The sequence below is a fragment of the Leptomonas pyrrhocoris genome (assembly GCF_001293395.1).
Source record: "Leptomonas pyrrhocoris isolate H10 chromosome Unknown, whole genome shotgun sequence".
Classification (NCBI taxonomy): domain Eukaryota; phylum Euglenozoa; class Kinetoplastea; order Trypanosomatida; family Trypanosomatidae; genus Leptomonas; species Leptomonas pyrrhocoris.
Window position 1 is genome coordinate 571,914 of NW_015438362.1, and position 17,317 is coordinate 589,230.

General features: G+C 55.0%; 8 protein-coding genes across 13 annotated transcripts; all 8 read left to right on the top strand.

Annotated features, from left to right (window-relative positions):
* Positions 1-551: 551 nt before the first annotated feature.
* Positions 552-2,178, top strand: ABB37_03844 (putative mitochondrial alternative oxidase; the record flags this gene model as incomplete). Its single annotated transcript, XM_015801306.1, has 1 exon — positions 552-2,178. The coding sequence occupies exon 1, from the start codon at positions 613-615 to the stop codon at positions 2,176-2,178; it is 1,566 nt and encodes a 521-aa protein (XP_015659926.1). The 5' UTR covers positions 552-612.
* A 492-nt stretch (positions 2,179-2,670) lies between these two features.
* On the top strand, positions 2,671-5,568 carry ABB37_03845 (putative gamma-tubulin complex subunit; the record flags this gene model as incomplete). Of its 2 annotated transcripts, none has more annotated exons than XM_015801307.1 (1): positions 2,671-5,568. In XM_015801307.1, the coding sequence occupies exon 1, from the start codon at positions 2,983-2,985 to the stop codon at positions 5,566-5,568; it is 2,586 nt and encodes an 861-aa protein (XP_015659927.1). In that variant the 5' UTR covers positions 2,671-2,982. The 2 variants fall into 2 exon arrangements, with proteins under 2 accessions (XP_015659927.1, XP_015659928.1); XM_015801308.1 differs by having other exon boundaries at positions 2,686-5,568.
* Positions 5,569-6,171: 603 nt separating this feature from the next.
* Positions 6,172-7,118, top strand: ABB37_03846 (putative ADP-ribosylation factor; the record flags this gene model as incomplete). 3 transcript variants are annotated; one of them, XM_015801309.1, is made up of 1 exon in its annotated part: positions 6,172-7,118. In XM_015801309.1, exon 1 carries the CDS (start codon positions 6,579-6,581, stop codon positions 7,116-7,118), a length of 540 nt encoding a protein of 179 aa, XP_015659929.1. In that variant the 5' UTR covers positions 6,172-6,578. The 3 variants fall into 3 exon arrangements, with proteins under 3 accessions (XP_015659929.1, XP_015659930.1, XP_015659931.1); XM_015801310.1 differs by having other exon boundaries at positions 6,182-7,118; XM_015801311.1 differs by having other exon boundaries at positions 6,222-7,118.
* A 540-nt stretch (positions 7,119-7,658) lies between these two features.
* ABB37_03847 (Atp-dependent RNA helicase-like protein) lies at positions 7,659-10,641 on the top strand (the record flags this gene model as incomplete). Its single annotated transcript, XM_015801312.1, has 1 exon — positions 7,659-10,641. Exon 1 carries the CDS (start codon positions 7,768-7,770, stop codon positions 10,639-10,641), a length of 2,874 nt encoding a protein of 957 aa, XP_015659932.1. The 5' UTR covers positions 7,659-7,767.
* Positions 10,642-11,214: 573 nt separating this feature from the next.
* Positions 11,215-12,007, top strand: ABB37_03848 (putative mitochondrial hypothetical protein; the record flags this gene model as incomplete). Of its 3 annotated transcripts, none has more annotated exons than XM_015801313.1 (1): positions 11,215-12,007. In XM_015801313.1, the coding sequence occupies exon 1, from the start codon at positions 11,405-11,407 to the stop codon at positions 12,005-12,007; it is 603 nt and encodes a 200-aa protein (XP_015659933.1). In that variant the 5' UTR covers positions 11,215-11,404. The 3 variants fall into 3 exon arrangements, with proteins under 3 accessions (XP_015659933.1, XP_015659934.1, XP_015659935.1); XM_015801314.1 differs by having other exon boundaries at positions 11,217-12,007; XM_015801315.1 differs by having other exon boundaries at positions 11,224-12,007.
* Positions 12,008-12,612: 605 nt separating this feature from the next.
* ABB37_03849 (putative 60S ribosomal protein L22) lies at positions 12,613-13,036 on the top strand (the record flags this gene model as incomplete). The annotated part of the gene is made up of 1 exon (XM_015801316.1): positions 12,613-13,036. The coding sequence occupies exon 1, from the start codon at positions 12,647-12,649 to the stop codon at positions 13,034-13,036; it is 390 nt and encodes a 129-aa protein (XP_015659936.1). The 5' UTR covers positions 12,613-12,646.
* Positions 13,037-13,760: 724 nt separating this feature from the next.
* ABB37_03850 (asparaginase-like protein) lies at positions 13,761-15,127 on the top strand (the record flags this gene model as incomplete). Its single annotated transcript, XM_015801317.1, has 1 exon — positions 13,761-15,127. The coding sequence occupies exon 1, from the start codon at positions 13,994-13,996 to the stop codon at positions 15,125-15,127; it is 1,134 nt and encodes a 377-aa protein (XP_015659937.1). The 5' UTR covers positions 13,761-13,993.
* A 515-nt stretch (positions 15,128-15,642) lies between these two features.
* On the top strand, positions 15,643-16,677 carry ABB37_03851 (putative mitochondrial hypothetical protein; the record flags this gene model as incomplete). The annotated part of the gene is made up of 1 exon (XM_015801318.1): positions 15,643-16,677. Exon 1 carries the CDS (start codon positions 15,790-15,792, stop codon positions 16,675-16,677), a length of 888 nt encoding a protein of 295 aa, XP_015659938.1. The 5' UTR covers positions 15,643-15,789.
* Positions 16,678-17,317: the final 640 nt, after the last annotated feature.

Here is a 17,317-nt window from a genome sequence, read left to right on the forward strand (position 1 = left end):
CATCCTTCTCTTTTTTATCACTATTACTTTTCTGTTGTGCTCGATGTGTTTGTTTACGAAGTTGATGTTTTCCCTCTGTTTTTCCTTTTCCATATACATTTTTACTGCGATATGAACCGATGGTTCTCCTTCCCCTCAATTTATGTGTTTTTTCACTTTCCTCCGTGCTTTTTATTATCACATGGTACGTTGTTTTCCATCAATAGAAAACGACGGTGCTCTTCGCTGCACAATCACGAAGTCGACCCATCGTTTTGGCGCATCCACGAAAGTGGCAGCATCGTATTGAAGAATATTCTTGTTGTTGTTGTTGTTGTTAACATGTAATTTTGATAACACACCATGCTTATCTTCCAGAGAGCCGCGACGCCGAGACGCGACTCGACGTAGCGCCAGCCGTTCCTGCTGTTTTGGTTCATGCCTTGCAAACAGTAGCGTCTCCTCATCGTTCTGCAGTGCATCCTCTCCGAGCATTTTTAATCACCAATATCTCCCTTCTTGCCTCATTGTCCCTTTTTTCTTTTCTGGCCCTATTTGCTTTGTTTCTGTCCAGGTCTTTCGGGAGAAAATAGATTCTGTATTTCAAACAAACATTTAGAAAAGCACTCGACAATGCTCACCAGAGTGCGGACAGGCACAGCCGTGCCGATGTATGCGAAGCGCTGCTTCTCTTACGCTTACCCACGCCGTGCGCAAGCGGCACCCCGTTCTGAAAGTGCCAGACCGAATGGTGCAGCGCGAAAGACGGCACGGTCGTCTTCTACCCACGCCACTCCCAGACGTGGATATGCTGCTGCCACCCATTCTACGACAGCACCGCCTCCTCGCCTCGAAGCCCCGAGCTACCTCTACCGCACCTTCATGGGTCACTCCTCCCGTTTTGCCGCCATGAACCCTCCTTTAACGCGAACGGATATCACGAGGCTCGAGCGGGAGCCCCTTGCCCATGTCGCGCCCGGCCGCGTCAACGACCACGTTTGCATCGGGATGGTGAAGACACTGCGCTGGGTTGCGGATCGCGTTTTCCGTGAGCGGTACCTTCACCGCGCCACGATGCTGGTGACCGTCGCCTCTGCGGCGCCGTCAGCTGGGTCGGTGGCGGCGTACCTGCGAATGTTTTTTAAGCGCCGCCCCACAAACACCGACGGGAACTCGTCCGTGAGCAAGCTAGCGTCTGTGTCAGCCGAAATGGCGTCACCTTTTTTGGCAGCGGAGAAAGGTGCGCAAACGACACCCTCGTCGTCGCCGTCGGCCTCTTCCTCTTCTTCTGCGGTTGCTGGACACGCGTCGGGTGGCCGTCTGCATCACTCAACACCCAACTCGTCCGTGTCTGGTGCGCCGCTGCGGCACTCGTACGTAAATGAACTGCGTGGCCTGCTGGCGCAGAGCGAGTGCCACGCCATGCACTACCAAATTCTCGGTAGCATGGCGGAGATTACGGCCGTCGAGCAGGCGCTCGTGCTGCTGCTGCAGGCGTTTCATTTTGCGCTGTATTTCGTGCTGTTTTTGTTTTACCCGCGCATGGGTTTTCGGCTGATGGCGTACACCGCGGAGGAGTCCTCGGTGGTGTGGACGCAGATGGTGAACGACGTCGATTTAGGCAAGATTGCGGAGCTGCGGGTGCCAACGCTCGCCTTGCATTACTGGGGTTTGGAGGGCGTCTTCACGGCGCAGGGGGCACTCGTTCCGATGATTGTTCCCCCGAAGGTACAGGACGTGATCCTGTTTCGGACCGAGGAAAAAGGGAAAGCAGCGGAGGTGGGGTACAGTGACGCGGCGGAGGGTGTTAAGTCCGCGAAGCCCCCAGCGTTGAAAGCGGAGGGCGACGCCGTCGGCCAATTGGACACGCCATCCCCGTCTAAAACAGCTGGTGGTGGGCCCTCTGGAGCGGCTTCAGAGTCCGAGCTACCAAAGTCCCCAGCAACGGAGACAACAGCAGGTGCATCGACAGCAACAGATTCTACAGCTGCAGAGGAGAAAGAGGAGGCGGCGGAGCCGTTGCTTCACCATCCTGTTCTCACCGACCCATCCGAAACCGTTTTCACTTTGCGCGATGTGGTGCTGCTCATCCGCTCCGATGAGATGGTGTTTCGTGACTTGAATCACGAGATGGCGAATGAGCTGGACACCCAACCGGGGTTTCTGCGGCGACTTGTTGACAGGTTCGAACAGCGATGAACGTGCGCGCCCCCATCTTTGCGTTAGCGCGGGTGCGTGTGTGTAGTTGCATCCTCATACTAGCGATTGCCGCTTACTTACTCTTTATTTCTATAACTTATTGATGTCAGATGCGCTTCTACGAGCACGTCGGTGGTGCCAGTGACTGCTGTCAGATTGATTACCAGCTTCTCACCCCGTCTACATCCCTTTCATTATCTTTGGATGACAACCAATGTCCTTGCTCTCCGCTCTCGGTTCGAGTGGTGTGTTCACCCTTTCGCTTTGTCGTTCTCTCTCTTTATAACCGGACAGCACATCTCTGGAAGGCACCCGAACATGGGGGAGAACACCAGAACCAAACACAAGAACAGCGGAAAAAAGCTGCAACTTCTTTTCCTGCCCTGTGTGAAGAAGTTGTTGACAGCAAGTTGGACAACACAGTATTAAGCTTCCTCGCGTTTCCTGTTCTCATTCTCCTGGAGCCTTTCCCTCTCTCTCCCTTGTCGTGAAAGCCGATACACGCATAGAAATACAAATAATCTGTGTCACAGGCGGGGGCAATACCCAAGTCGCACCATTCTTCGGCCAGAGAAACACAAAGGCACGCCGAAGAACAGACACACACACACACACACACACACAAGATTAAATGCGAAGCAAACCACGGCCTATAGAGGAGAGATCACCACGTGTGCAAGATCCCTGAAGGAGTCGATTTTTGAATTACGTCTAACGACCTTTTTTTTCCTTCTTCACCTTACCATATCGACCCCATTACCCAAACGCCTCAACGATAAAAAAGAAACCCCCGTTTGCAGAGCGATGAGCAGCACCACAGAGTGGACGCGCTTCCTCACCTCACTGGAGAAGCGAGGAATCCGGTTTGATCAGGTGCAACTGGCAACAAATCGTCAAGAGGTGATCCGAGCCGCTGGCATCACCGACGCGCTCAGTATCGCGGTGATAGAGACGGAGTGGCAGCGCAACGTACTGAACCATTGTGCTGGTGACGGTAACGGCTTTGCAGCGAGCGCCACGAACCCTAGCGGTATTCGCACTGTTCGCAAGTCATCGTCGTCTTTGAATGCGAACTCGCTCGCCCCGTTGTCATCTCAGATAGTCACGCCTGCCGCCGCTAGCTTGAGTGGCCTGCCTGCACTCGACGAGCCTTCGCAGCTGTCGAAGTTGCCCGAGGAGCTGCAGGATACGGTAATCGCGGCGGAGGTGCTGACCTCCGCCGTAGGACTCGGAGGACTCTTTATGCAGTACACTCCGGATGCCGCCTCCGCCGGCGGAGGCTTCAGCGTCTCCTCACTTGTCCCTCCTTCCATGCGCCACCTGTGTGAAACGGTGCTACCTGTTGCCGATGCCTTTGTCGCACTGCGCTGCATTGAGAAGGCGGAGTATGAAAGTCGTAGCCTTGTCTTGATGGCGCTCGGCGAGGTTGTGTCAGAGATCAACACGAGCTACGCGCATCAAATCTCGAAGCTGCAGCTGTGGAGTGAGGGTCGTCCGATGCCGCTGATGGGAGTCGTGTCGGAGGTGCTGCGTGTGGGGCACCACATTGTACGGCTGCGGCAAGTGCTGCCGATGGACCTCATCCAAACCGCGCTGGCCGACGCCGCGGCGCCAACGGCATCGTCGTCGGCGTCGTCCGGACTCGTAGGGCCGCGCATTTTGAACCACTTATGTGATCAGGTGAACAAGTTCTCCGGCAGCCGCGAAGATCACGAGCTGCTTATGCTGCTGCTTCGCCGCACGTTGGTACCCTATTTGCGCATGCTGCACCGCTGGATGCACACCGGTGTCCTGGATGACCCCTACGAGGAGTTCTTCATATCCGAGGTGTACCGCCCCGCTCGCCCAGCGCCGACTGCCGCCAACCACCTCCAGCAGCGACACGTGGGGCAGTTCTTTCTGGACGCCTTGGTGCCGTCCATGACGAGTTGCGGTGGTGGCTACGGTGGGCTGTCCGACGGAGTTGGCAGCGGTAATGGTGGTGGCAACAGTGGCAGCAGTGTAGCGGCGGGAACGCAAGGCCGCTACGGCACGAGCAGACGGACCGCCGCCCAGCAGGACGTCGCCGCCTTCGACCGCCGCTTCTCACTCAACAAGAGTCTCATTCCTGTCTTTCTCAACTCGCCAAGCAAAATGGCGAAGATGATCTTTTTTGCCGGGAAGTACTGCTGCCTGCTGAGGGAGTACGGCGCCCCGCTGCCGGCGTTTGGCGGGGCTGCTGGCGAAGGAGCGGGGAGCGCCGACGGCAGTTCCCTCCTGACGTGGAGCGGGGCCGACCAGCTGCAGCGGCAGGTGCAGGAGTCCTTCGAGGTGGCCAGCGGCGCGGTGATCCAACTGCTCTTCGCCCCCTCCATTGACCTGCTGGGCCACCTCAGATCGCTCAAGTTGTACTTTTTGCAGGAGCGCGGGGACTGGGTGGTGGACTTTCTCGACAGCGCTGACAGTCTTCTTGTGGAATACCCAGACCGGGTCAAGGCACACTCGATGCAGGTGCTGCTGCAGGCCGCCATCGCACGCAGCTGCGCCAGCGACCCCTATCACGACCTGATTGGCTGCACCTTCGCGGGGTGCACACTGGAGGAGCTACTGCAGGAGCAGCACCGGCAGCGGGATAGCGGCCGCGAGACGGTGCGAATCGAGGAGGGCGGCATCGGCCTCTTGCCGACACGTCGCAGCACCGGTGGTGGCAACAACAATGATGGCGTGGGCGGGGAGGTGGATGCCCATCGCAGTCTGGAGCTCCTCCAACTCGAGGCTGACCTTCAGTGGCCCCTCACGTTGGTGCTGGACGCGAAGGTGCTTCAGCGCCTCAACGTAATCTTCCGCCTTCTTATTTGGGTCAAGACGTGTGAGCGTCGCCTGTGCGAGCTGTGGTACACGAACGAGATCCTCGGCGAATTCAGCGCCGCCTACGGGCTGAAGCACCAGTTTGTGCAGTTCCTCCGACAGTTCCAGTTCTACGCCGCCCACTTTGTGCTGGAGCCGCTGTGGAGTCGCCTCATTGCACGGATTGGGCAGACGGACAGCGTCTTTGCCATCTCTCAGGCCCTGACGGAGTTCTTTGATGGTGTTGAAACGGGGCTGGTGCTGTCGAGCACGCAGCGCTTCCGCAGCCTGGCGCACATTCTCGAACTGACGGAACGCTTCTGCGAAGTTGGCATGCACAGCAGCACGGCGACCATGCCGCTCATTGAGGCAACGCTGCACTCCGTGGAGGACCAGTTTTTGAGGGCGCTGTCGGAGCTCGCGTCGCCGGTCGGTCCCGACTACCCGCAGCTGGTCCCGCTTCTCACCTGGATTGACTTCAGCCGCTTCTACGATCAGAACAACGTGTACCACGTCCAGCACAGCAGCAGCAGCAACTGCGGCGCGTCGACGAGAAACGAATAGAAACTTCACCATCTCCTCTTTATTTATTGTGTTTCGCAAAAGAAGGTAGAACAGTTTATAATAATAATAATTATTAGCTGCTCTGAACATGGTGGGTTTCACCTTCCCCCTTCAGTTTGCGTCGTGTGAAGGCGCCGTAGCGACCGCGCTGTCTTTTGTTTTTCATAGATGAATAGCGAACAAAGCTCTAATATCGTATCTATCCGTAACAGGCGTGCCACTCGAAGTCCATTACGAATCAAGCACACACACACACACACAAATGCCTCGTGTTAACCTTTTTGGCTGCGAGCATTTGCCGAATCTCTAAAGGAAGGTGACGTCAACGGCAGCGGCAGTTGAGGCTAGCAACACAGGTTGCCTTCCAAGAACTTCGATGGTACAGCTTCCTTTTTGTTTTGCCTCTTGTGACGGCATCTCTTTGATGGGTGCTCATGCGTGTCACGCGAGTAAACCCCAAAAGGGACATGCCGAAGATGGAGGGCGCTAAACGTACTCTTCAATCGAAACATCACTTCCGTCTTGCCTTTCGCCTCTTATTGATTTTCCTATGCAAATGGAATTTCTCTCTCCTTTTCGGGGGGGTTCGTACTTTCGCGGAACAGTACAAATTAGTGCTGCTTTCATTATTATTATTATTATTTTTGGGAAACAGTGAAGGCAGTTTCACTGCTCACTAAACTGGAACGGTGGCAACGCCTTGCGTTTATCGCCGATCACGGTCTCCGTCTACCTCCAGCGACCTGTCTCACCGTTGCAACCGGTTTAGGCGCCGCTCTCTATACCTGCTATCATCGTATCCTCACCGCTATACGCACCGACATATCCTCAGCGACACGCGTTGTCATCGACGACAATTACTCACCTGCTGCAAAGACAATTGAGTCTTTGACGGAAGCAATTAAGCCACCCATATACCCCCACAACATACACGCAATACACAATACTCACCCATTATCCCTGTAGTCTATATAGGGTTATTTCTAGATATTTACGAAACTCCACGCATCATGGGAGCCTTTCTCGCGGCGCTGAAGGAGTTCTTCTCGAGCGGCAAGAAGCTGGAAATGTGCCTCGTCGGCTTGGAAAACAGTGGCAAGACAACACTGTTGAACGTACTCGCGGTGGGCCACCCGATCGAAACCTTTCCCACCGTCGGGTTGAATGTGAAGGTGGTTCGAAAGGAGGGCGTGCAGCTGAAGGTGTGGGATCTTGGCGGCCAGGAGCGCTTCCGCCACGAGTGGCCGCGCTACACCCAAGGGTGCGACTGCGTTATCTACTGTGTCGACGCGAGCGACTACCAACGCGCCGAGCTGGCTGGGCGAGAGCTGCACAAACTCCTCAGCGACGCGGCGCTCCACAAGCTGCCGCTGCTCATCTGCCTGAATAAAATCGACCTAGACCCTCACATGAGCAAGGAGGACTGCATCGAGCTGCTGGAGCTGACCAGCATCGACACGAATCCGTGGGTGGTCACGCCCATTTCCGCCCTCAAGCAGACAAATATTAATGAGGTCGTGAACTGGCTAGTGAAGAACTCGCACGATTGAAGGAAATAAGCACCACCAGGAAAACAGGAATAACAAGCTCTTACGGCGTAACGCATTCGCATTCACTTGTGTGGTGGAGTGTGTTCTTCATACGGAGATTTCACGAAAATAATAATTAAAAAAAAACGCTAGAGGAAGAGCGGCGGAAGGGCGAGATGGCGGGTGCTGCGTGGGCACTTTATCCTGCTGTGTTGGTTTTTGTTTTGTTTTCAGTTGTTGCTTGATTTCGGTCTCCTTCGTGCCGCTCCTTCTCCGGATCGGATGGCGTTTCATCATCATACCTCCCTTCTTTTCTTGTCTTTTACAGTTCATGCCTGATCCGCAAAGTGACTTTCCTTCTTTAAATCAATGTCATCAGCGACGTGACTCGTCGTCGGGGAGCGTACATCTATCTGTTTGTATGAAGAAGTCGCCTCTTTGCAATCGAGTTCATTTCTTTGGCCGTGCGTTCCGCGATTTCCTCACCTGTGGGTAATGAAAAAAGCCTTCAAACTCTTCTCGCTTTTCATCCGTTTTCACCGTTTGTGTCTTTCAAATCGAAGTCCCACTTTTCGGTTGTGGAGTCCGATCAACACGACTCGACAAGGTAGCAGCACTTTCGGACTCCGCTTTTCTGTTTTCTTTTTTCGGAAACCCTCAAACAGTAAAAATGTCTGTCAAAAAAACCACCTTCAAGAAGCGCATTCGTAAGAATGACATGAAACAGCGCCACCAGATTGGCGCGAACCTGCGCAAGCGCATGGGTGCCGCGCGACGTGTACACAACCGCAACGACCTGGTCGACGACTCTGCGCGGCCGATGGCAATGATCGTGTCGGACATTGCGGAGGGCACGGCGATGCCGGTGCAGGAGGCAATTCTCGATCCTCGTGCGTTGACTGACATGCTACTCCGTCCTGCTCCGCCTGCGGCAGCAGCAGCGGCAACGCCGATAGTCACTGTAACGGCGACGTCGTCATCGTCAACGAACTCCTCGGGCTCGAAGAATCGCAAGGCGGCCGTCAGCGCACCACAGCTGGCCGCGGCGAGAATTCTTCCCTCTGCTCCCCTCGCAGCGGACGATCCACTCGCGCTGCCGGATGCGAGCATCTACGAAGAGGAGGAGCGTCAGCAGCGTCTCGCACGTGCGGCCGCCGGGCTGCAGAAGGAAAACAAAAACCTCTACAAGCACAGCGGTCAGGCATACCTCTTCTGGGAGCGGGTGGGTTTGCACCCGGCGCTGCTGAAGGCGCTTCGCGACCTGCACTTCACCCACCCCACGCCGGTGCAAGAGGAGGTGTTGCCGAACGTGCTGGCTCACGACAACGAAGAGCTGGCGAAGCACCTAAAGGGCCAGGGCGAGAAGAAAAACAAAAAACACAAGCGCAGTGGTGCACAACACGGCGCGCAGGACGTTGTGGTGTCTGCTGAAACAGGAAGCGGCAAGACGCTCGTGTTCGCCTTGCCGATTCTTCAGGATTTGCTGATGAAGATGGAAAGGGACGGGGTCACGATTGGCGTGCCAGCGAGCGAGGACAACAAAGCGGTCGCGTCTGAGTCTGCCGACGACGCGCAGATGCCGACGTCTGCTCCTGCTGCGACGCTGCCGCGCGAGACACGGCAGCAGCGCCGCACGCGCATCATGCACTCCCTCATCGTCTCCCCGACCCGCGAGCTGGCCCTCCAAATTCACGCCGCCATTCGCCAGCTGACAAAGTTCACCCCGCAGGTGGTCGTCGGCTGTGTGGTGGGCGGTATGGCCCAGGAGCGGCAGCAACGCGTCTTAAACCGCCACCCGCACATCCTCATCTGCACGCCGGGTCGTCTGTGGGACTTGGTGCAGAAGAACGAGGGCTGCTACCTCGGCCACAGCATCAGCCGCCGACTGCACTACGTTGTGCTCGATGAGGCCGATAAGATGCTACAGTCGGGCCGCTTTGACGAGCTGCAAACGCTGCTGGAGCGCATTCACTGCGAGGTGCTGCCCGCCGGCTTTGTGCAGGACCGGGAGGAGGGGGCGGAGGCTGGCGACGTGGAGGTCGAGAGCGGCCGCTGGGACGCCGAAACGCAACAGTTCGTGCCCTTCACGAGGGAAGAAGCTGCAGCTCACAAGACGCAGAAGGAGGAACCGACTGCCACGGCTCCTTCTGCGAAGGCAACGAGAAAGACCACCAAACGGTCTCGCGAGGACGTGGAGGTAGAGGAGAGTCACGAAACGACTCCCAAGGGTTCTCTGGGAGGGAAGAAGACGAAGAGCAAGAGCGTTACGGAGGGCGGCGACGATGCGCGGAAGATGAAGAAAGCAAAGCGGGCGAAGAAGGTGGGAATGGAGTTTGGGGACGAGCTGGACGTTGCTGCCGACGCGAATGCTGCCGTCGCAATGGGAAATGAAGAAGAGGAGGAGGGGGAGGAAGAGAGTGGCGAGGCACGCCGTCGCAAAGATGAACCGCAGCCTATTCCGATGCCTCCTGAGCCGGCGGCGGAGCACCGCGTGGTCACCTTCGTCACCTCCGCCACGTTGTCCCTGCAGACGAATTACGAGCGGCGTGACTACTCGGCCCGCAAGAGCGTCATCCGCACCTCGAACGTGGACGTACTGAATAAGGTGCTCCAACAGCTGGAGATCAAGCCGAGCAACGCGCAGGTCTTCTCACTCACTGAGTCTGCCAACGTGGCCACCCGTATTAATGAGACGTATCTGCGCTGCCCTGATAACAGCAAGGACCTGTACCTCTACTACTTCCTCAAGACCTACAGCGATGATCGCGCGATTGTCTTCGTGAACGCCATTTCGATGCTGCGGCGCCTGGTGAAGCTGCTGGAGGTGCTGGGCATTGCGGTGGTGGGCTTGCACGCCTCCATGCAGCAGCGCCAGCGTCTCAAGTTCATTGACAAGTTCAAAACGGGCGATATTCGCGTGCTCGTGGCGACCGATGTGGCGTCGCGCGGTCTCGACGTGGATGGCCTGAAGTACGTCGTACACTATCAGGTGCCTCGCACGACGGACGCGTACATCCATCGCTGCGGTCGTACCGCCCGGTGCGGTGGCACTGGTCTGTCCATGCTGCTCGTCAACGCGCAGGAGCACATGTCCTTCCGTAAACTGATGGAGTCCCTCGGCCGCCGCGAGAGCGAAATCGAGACCTTCGCGGTGCAGCCAACGGTGGTGCACCAGCTGAGCAGCCACCTCCGTATTGCGCTGCAGATCGACAAACTGCAGAAGGAAATCGGCAAGAGCCAGGCCAGCAATCGGTGGGTGAGTCGCATGACGAAGGAGGCGGACATCGAGACGGACGACATGTACGATGACACGGTGGACAGCGAGAACCGGCAGAAGCAGAAGGCAATTCGCATCTTGCAGCGTGAGTTGCAGCTGCTGACGAAGAAGTTCACAGGTCAGTTCGGCGGCAAGGGCGCCTTCCGTACAAGCGCGTACGCGCTGGGTGCTAAGGAGGCCGAGCAGAAGCTGAAAGAGCGGGCAGACCGTCAGACGATTCGTGCGGGCGCGAAGACGAAGAAGGGGACGAAAGGCAGCAGGAAGTGATCACCACACTTGGCCTTGACACCTTTGCAGAAGGAATGCTTGCACACGCGAACCTCGTGCGGAGAATTCGGACTGAGAGAAAAAAGGCAACATCTGCGTCTTTCTTTTTGTTTTGCTTGCTTCGTCGTCTAACACTATAATAATAATTTCGAATAATGACGATGACGTTTCTGTTAAGTTTACACGTCTTGTGTATGTTCACCAGTACATTCGTCTGAAAAGGATGTCAGAAGTGGCATCTCCTGCAACGCAGCGAGGAGTGCGTTTTGCGGAGCAGCAACGAAGCGGAGCGGTGGAATTTCAACCTCGTTGGTTTACGAGGTGCCATCGTTTAGTTGACGAGAAGCCTACCTGTCCGCTCGAACAAGTTTATGTCACTACCTCATCTCAGAATCAGAGGAGGTGTGATGGGAAAGGAAGAGTTCATTGTTTCTCTCTGTCAGGACCGGACCTGGGTCATGTTGACTTTTTCTTGTCTGTCTCGTGACTTACGTCCATTACATCTGCTCGACTTTGTTGCTATGGCGCATTGTTATTCTTTCGTACTCTGCGCAATTTCTTTTCCTCATTACGAGAGGATTTAGATTATTGCTTTTGTTTTGGCGTCGCGAGATCAATCGACCAACCTAGGACGCGCAACTCTTCTACCAAGTTGTGACCCCTCTATACATCAAAGAGCCTCCAGGCTTCGCAGAAACCTAATCGAGCCATTTCGTTTCCTGGCCCCTTTTTTCCCAAATCACTTCCCGCCACAAAAACAAAAATGTATCGTCAACTTCTGCGCCCATCCGCGTCGAGAGCAGCGGTAGCGACGGCATGTGTGTGCAGCACTCTTCTTCACAACTCTTACCTTGACGCTTCCTGCGTCTTGACGGGGCTGCCTCACCAGACACCGCGCCGGTGCCTGCACTCCGCCGCCGTCTTTTTCAGCACCTCAACTTGTCGTTTCGACCTCCGGCAGCACGAGATGGAAAAGCGACGCGCGCGTGATCTGGAGAAGGCAGGGATCGATCCGCGTGACGCAGACGACGAGCCGTGGATCGCCCCAGAGGAGCAGCAGCGACTCGACGAGGAGGAGGAGCAACGTCGGGCGGAGCTGGAGGAGCAGCGCAAGGCTTTCCTGGAGAAGCGTGCGGAGGAGGACGCGGTGAAGCGGCAGCGGTTTAAGGAATTTCGCGCCAAGCAGATTTCCATGAGTCGTCAGCGAAAAGCGGAGTTGGCGGAGAAGAAGGAGGAGGCGCGTCAGCATCGCCGCGAGCGGGGTGGTCGCGTCCTCGGCGATGAGGCAGCGACGGCAGAGGACGGGGCGGAGGTCATTTCCAACGGCGACGCGGGTGATGGCGCGTCAACGACAAGCACCAAGTAGTCGCATTTCGCGCGGTGCCTTGATGGAAATTTCTATCCGAAGAGTGCAAAAGAGATGGGCGATCAACTGACGTTTTGAGACTCAACGTCTGCTTTGTTTTTGCCTTTGGGGTGCCATTTTTGTGTATCAATGTGGTTTATCTGCGCGTGGTTTTGCTTCAGTCGTGGTCTTGCGCTTTCTTTGTTGCGGTGTTTTATTGGAGGGTGCTTTCCAGTTCACACACACATTTGCAAGGCCAAAAAAGAATTGTTTCTACTACTGCGCAAAGAAAAAGAAGAATACCGTCCTTCGATGTTCGTATCCCTTTTTTTGAGTTTTAACGTGGATGGGAGTTCAACCGATAAATCTAAAGTTTGAAGGCGTTGCCGCCTGTCAGCTCCGCTCCGCTACCGAATTATTTCGGTTACCGCAAAAAAGCAAAGAAGCGTTGCATAAACACATAATGGCGACTTCCTAGTTCACTTCTCTCTTTTCCCTTTCTCTCTTTTTTCTTCTTATCTTTCCCCTGCATCACCCAACTGTGCTGGACGGTGTGGTGCTGGTGTGCCTGAATCAACTACACACACATCTCTAAAACTGTTTTTTCCCCCTCTCTCCCTTTCCTCAGTCACCGTACACCGTTTCACTCGGCAAGCAAAAATGGTCGCTGTCCGCGCTAAGGTTGGCTCCCGCAGCTACGTCCGCCAGAAGCAGCTGGCCAAGGGCAAGAAGGTCTTCAAGATCGACTGCACCATCCCTGCTGCCGATGGCATCTTCAGCGAGGATGTGCTGAGCGGCTTCGAGCAGTTCTTCCAGGACAACATGAAGCTGAACGGCCGCAAGGGCAAGCTGTCCGAGAAGGTCCGCCTGTCCATGAACGACAACGTGCTCACCATCACCACCACGATGGCGTACCGCAAGAAGTACCTCAAGTACCTGACGAAGAAGTTCCTGAAGAAGAAGGACCTGCGCGATTGGATCCGCATCCTCGCCACCGGCAAGGAGACGTACCAGCTCAAGTACTTCAACATCCAGGACCAGGAGGAATAAGAAGCCCCCTTTACAGCAACGAAAAAGCGTTCACGCGTTCGTGCTCTTCGTACGGCGCTTACCTCTTGTCCTGCACAGCTCGTGGTGCTTCTGGCTTGACCTTCTCTCTCTTTCTGTCTCTCCTTCCAGCTTCTAACTCCTTTACTACCTCGAATTGGGTTGTGGAGAGACTGAGGGATGGATTGCGTGGAGAAACATGACGGAGAAGGACGGTGCCTGTGGTGTGTCTGTGTGAGTAGTACGTGATGAAAGACTCGTGTGGAAGTAACAGCTCCACATTGTTTTTTTTTCTAGTTTTCTCATTTCAACTAACACAAAACAAAACGGCAAATAAGAAAAAAAGAAGCATGTGTACTTGAGGACCGTGATGTGAACGGCTATCAAATTGGAGTGCGTGTTTTTTTCTTCTAGGTAGAAGATTACATGCGTGCTTTTCCATGCAACCCCCGGGACCAATGGCAATGTGCGGCAGGAAACCACTCTCTCTCTGTTGTCGCTGGTGAACAATGTTCATAAGGGACTCGTTTTCTGGTAGCACTGTCGTTGCGTGTTCTCCTTTTGAGGCGGTGGCGCTCCTACGCAAGAATACTCTGTGTGCCTCTCTTCAGCAAGAGGCAACGGTGTAAATACTCCTATCAAGTGAGCAAAAAAAATGTCGACCACACTCCCATACCTTTTGTTCTCCCTTTTCCCTTGCGTCTTCTACCTTTTTTTCTGTGTCTCTAGTACACCAACCGAACCTACCTGCGAAACTGCGGAGCCTGCTTGTGCTTCTTTCGCTCGCTGCTGCCTAGTCAATGAACCGAAGCATTCTTTGTACACTGCTGTAGCAATTCGTGTGACTGCAGAAAGGTGATACCGCCTAAGAGTGTGAAATTGTACGTTTGTGGTTGAACGCTGACGTTTCTCTCCTAAAAACCAAAAAGAAAACGTAGTTCAACTTCCACTCTTCTCATCATGTCATCCCACCCGCTAAACATGCTGTACATCTACGATGACGGCCGCGCGGCGGCGCACAACCCGGCCAACGAGCTCGCGCTGGAGGAGGACACGAGTGGGTCGAAGGTGCTCCTCATAAACATGCGCAGCTACCAGTCCGACCTGCTCGAGCAAGAACAGCAGAGTGTCGTAGACCGGTGCAGCTTCTTTGTCGACATCCTAGATCGCAACGAGGATCTGCGCAAGCGAGGCGTGCCTCCCTTTGACGTAGAGCAGGTGAACTCGCTGAAGCTGTCGGCGGACCACACACCCGAAGACTGGATGCAGCTGGCGCAGTTAATTCGCTTGAAATATCATGAATACCGCGGCTTTGTAGTGGAAAGCGGCTCGGACAACATGGTGTCCACCGCGACGGCCCTCAGCTTTCTGCTGGAGAATCTTGGCAAGCCGGTCATCTTCACTGGCTCTCTTATCCCTGGCAATCGGATCTACACGGACATGAAGCGCAACATCATTCTAGCCCTGCTCTTTGCCAGCTGCAGTCAGGTGTGCGAAGTGTGCATCCTATTTGACGAGATGCTGTTCCGCGCAAATCGCGCCATTAAAGTGAACCGCAGCAACCTGCGCCCCTTTGACTCGCCGCACTTCCCACCCATCGCCACCATGCAGGGCGGGTCGTTGGCGATTCACCGACCGCTACTCCTGCCTCACCCTACGGGGCGCCTGCGCGTGTGCGCGCAGCTCAACGTGAAGGTGCTGACGCTGGAGCTGGGACCTGGGGCACCTTCTGAGTCGTTTCTGGTTGCTGTTGAGAAGACGGCGGCATCGGCTGTTGTGCTGCGTTGCTACGGCAGCGGCAACGCGCCTACGCGCAACGGGTTTATGAAGCGGCTGTTGGCGCTGGCAAGGAAACGCGATTTGGTAGTGGCCATTTGCACGCAGAACCGCTACGGCGCCGTCAACCTTGCCGAGTACGAGGCGGGGCGTCAGTTGATGGAGGCGGGGGCGATCGGTGCGGGCGACATGACGCAGGAAACAACGGCGATTAAATTGAAGTATCTCTTTGGACTTGGGATGTCGCCGGCGCAGGTGCGCAGCTCTTTCTTGACGCCTCTTCGTGGAGAAGTATCGCCACCTGGCTCCAAGTTGTAAACTATTTTCTTCTTTGTTTCTCATCTCTCTGCGGAGCAATGCGGCTTCGATGAGACAGCGGTACAACAACTTGTGAACTCTTTGGACAAAGCACGGCTGATATCTTTAAAAAAAGCTAAAAGTTCAACCGATGAATCGATTTGATTTAACGAAGAGTCAGCGATGAGGATGAGCTGCAGTTCAGCCCGCTTCTTTTCTGTTTTCTAAATTGTAGCATTGGGTTTAGTTCGAAAACACCAGGTGGCATTTTCACATGTGATGGTTTTTCTTTTTTTCTCCCCTTTCTACAGTGCATTGCTTCAATGCGGAGCAACACCACACGCGGCGGCTCTTTTCGTGCTCGCCGGCAGCGTTTTCCGTTTTCCACTAAGATTCGAGTCATTTTCATCTCTTATGCTTCCTCCCCCCTCCTCTCCGCTTCTCCTGCCCTCCGGTTCTGTTTTTCCTGCTGTCCGCGTTCGCTTAACTTGACTTCTCCTTCCTTCCTGACACGCAAACCTGCGTGCAATGGGTGAAGCTGGCAACCATATTATTATTATTACTTTGGCTAGGAAAACAAGCGAAACCGATCGGCAGCAGGCTGTCACGTTTGTTTTTCTCGCCTTGGCTTCACACACACACACACACACAACAACAAAACAACCCGAATTGTAGCAGCAGAGATGGGCGGGTCAGGAAGCAAGCCAGCGCCCACGGCGGCGGCAGCGACGACGACCAACAGCGTCGCAGCACCCGCACTGGAGGAGGCGGCGACGAGTGCGTCAAAGCCGGTCTCGCGTGAGTCGAAGGATTTCTACACCTATAAGGAGTTCCGCGACCAGCTGTTAGACTTTGCCCTCGGCGAGAGCGCCTTCGACTACGCGGAGCGGCTGTTCGAGGAGCAACCCGACAGCCCCGAAGTGATGGCGCTGCTCGCGGAGACCACCGTTCTCTACGACAAAACGAAGAACAAGGTATCTCGTGAGCACTGGTGCGATCGCCTGGATTTGCTGCAGCGGGGCGTGGATGTCAGCCGCAAGTGTATCAACGAGAACCAGGACTACGGCCCCTGCTACCGCACCTACGTAATGTGCGCCGCACGGGAGTCAGAGGCTCTCTACTACATGAAGAGCCTCACCGGCCTAGGCCTTGTAGAAAACTATCAGGCCATCATGAAGAAAGGCAAAAAGGGGATGGCGCTGCTGCCGACGGATGCGGAGATCCCAAACACGCTTGGCGCGCTCTGTGCCCGGTGCTCCTTCCGCTGGTACGACCCGTCGCGGTTGTACGCGTGGTACTATGGACTACCCAACACGCGGACCCTGCGTGAGATGAGTGTGCGCTTCCACAAAAAAGCAGCAGAAAACGACCCGAAGAATTTAGAATACGCCTGCCGACTGGCGCAGGCGTACTTCCAGCTAGGCGACCGCGTGAATGCGCGACGGTGGTATGTGAAGGTGCGTGACGAGATGCCGCCGCAGGAGCTGAAAGATGAGAAGTGGCAGGGCGTGGCGCACACCCAGCTTTCGACGGCGTTTACGCGGCCGAAGTGGAACGTGCCTTTCGCATAGGATGTAGGTTAGAAGGAGCAGTTTCACAGCTCAGCTTTATTATCTCACATATCCACACATTCACACAAAGAAGCAAACCTTTTTTTTTCTGTCGCTGCTCTTCCTTTTCGTTGGGGATGTGAAGCGCTGTTTGTTACTCAGATTGTTGAAAACGGCGGTCTTCGTACCGTCTTGCTTGTGCGCTCACGTGTATCGGTGTGATGAGAGCGTGAAATGTCGGCTGTGGTGCCGTATGGAATGGATGGTTGTAGTGGTTTGCTTATTTTACTTTTCTAGTCACACACTCACAGAGATGATGAGTCTCCTTTTTAAAGATTTAATCGTCTTCCTCCACGCATAGAAACCACCACACACTATGGGTAGAAGTGCTTTAAAGGAAAGCCTTTCCGCCGAGTGCGACAACGGAGAGGTGGACCGTTCGTTTCATCGGAATCGAAGTTGTGGGCAGCCCATCATGCTGCCTGTGCAGGACGTACTACCATTTGTCTGCGTCGGATTCTCGATGGTCGCTCGCTATCACCACCGCCACCCCCTCACCGCTTTTCAACTATCCAAAGCTGTTGTATTGGTTTTGACGGGAGAGATTGGCACCGATTTTTGTCCGCCTTATTTGCCTTTTTTTGGAAAGAAAGAACCAACA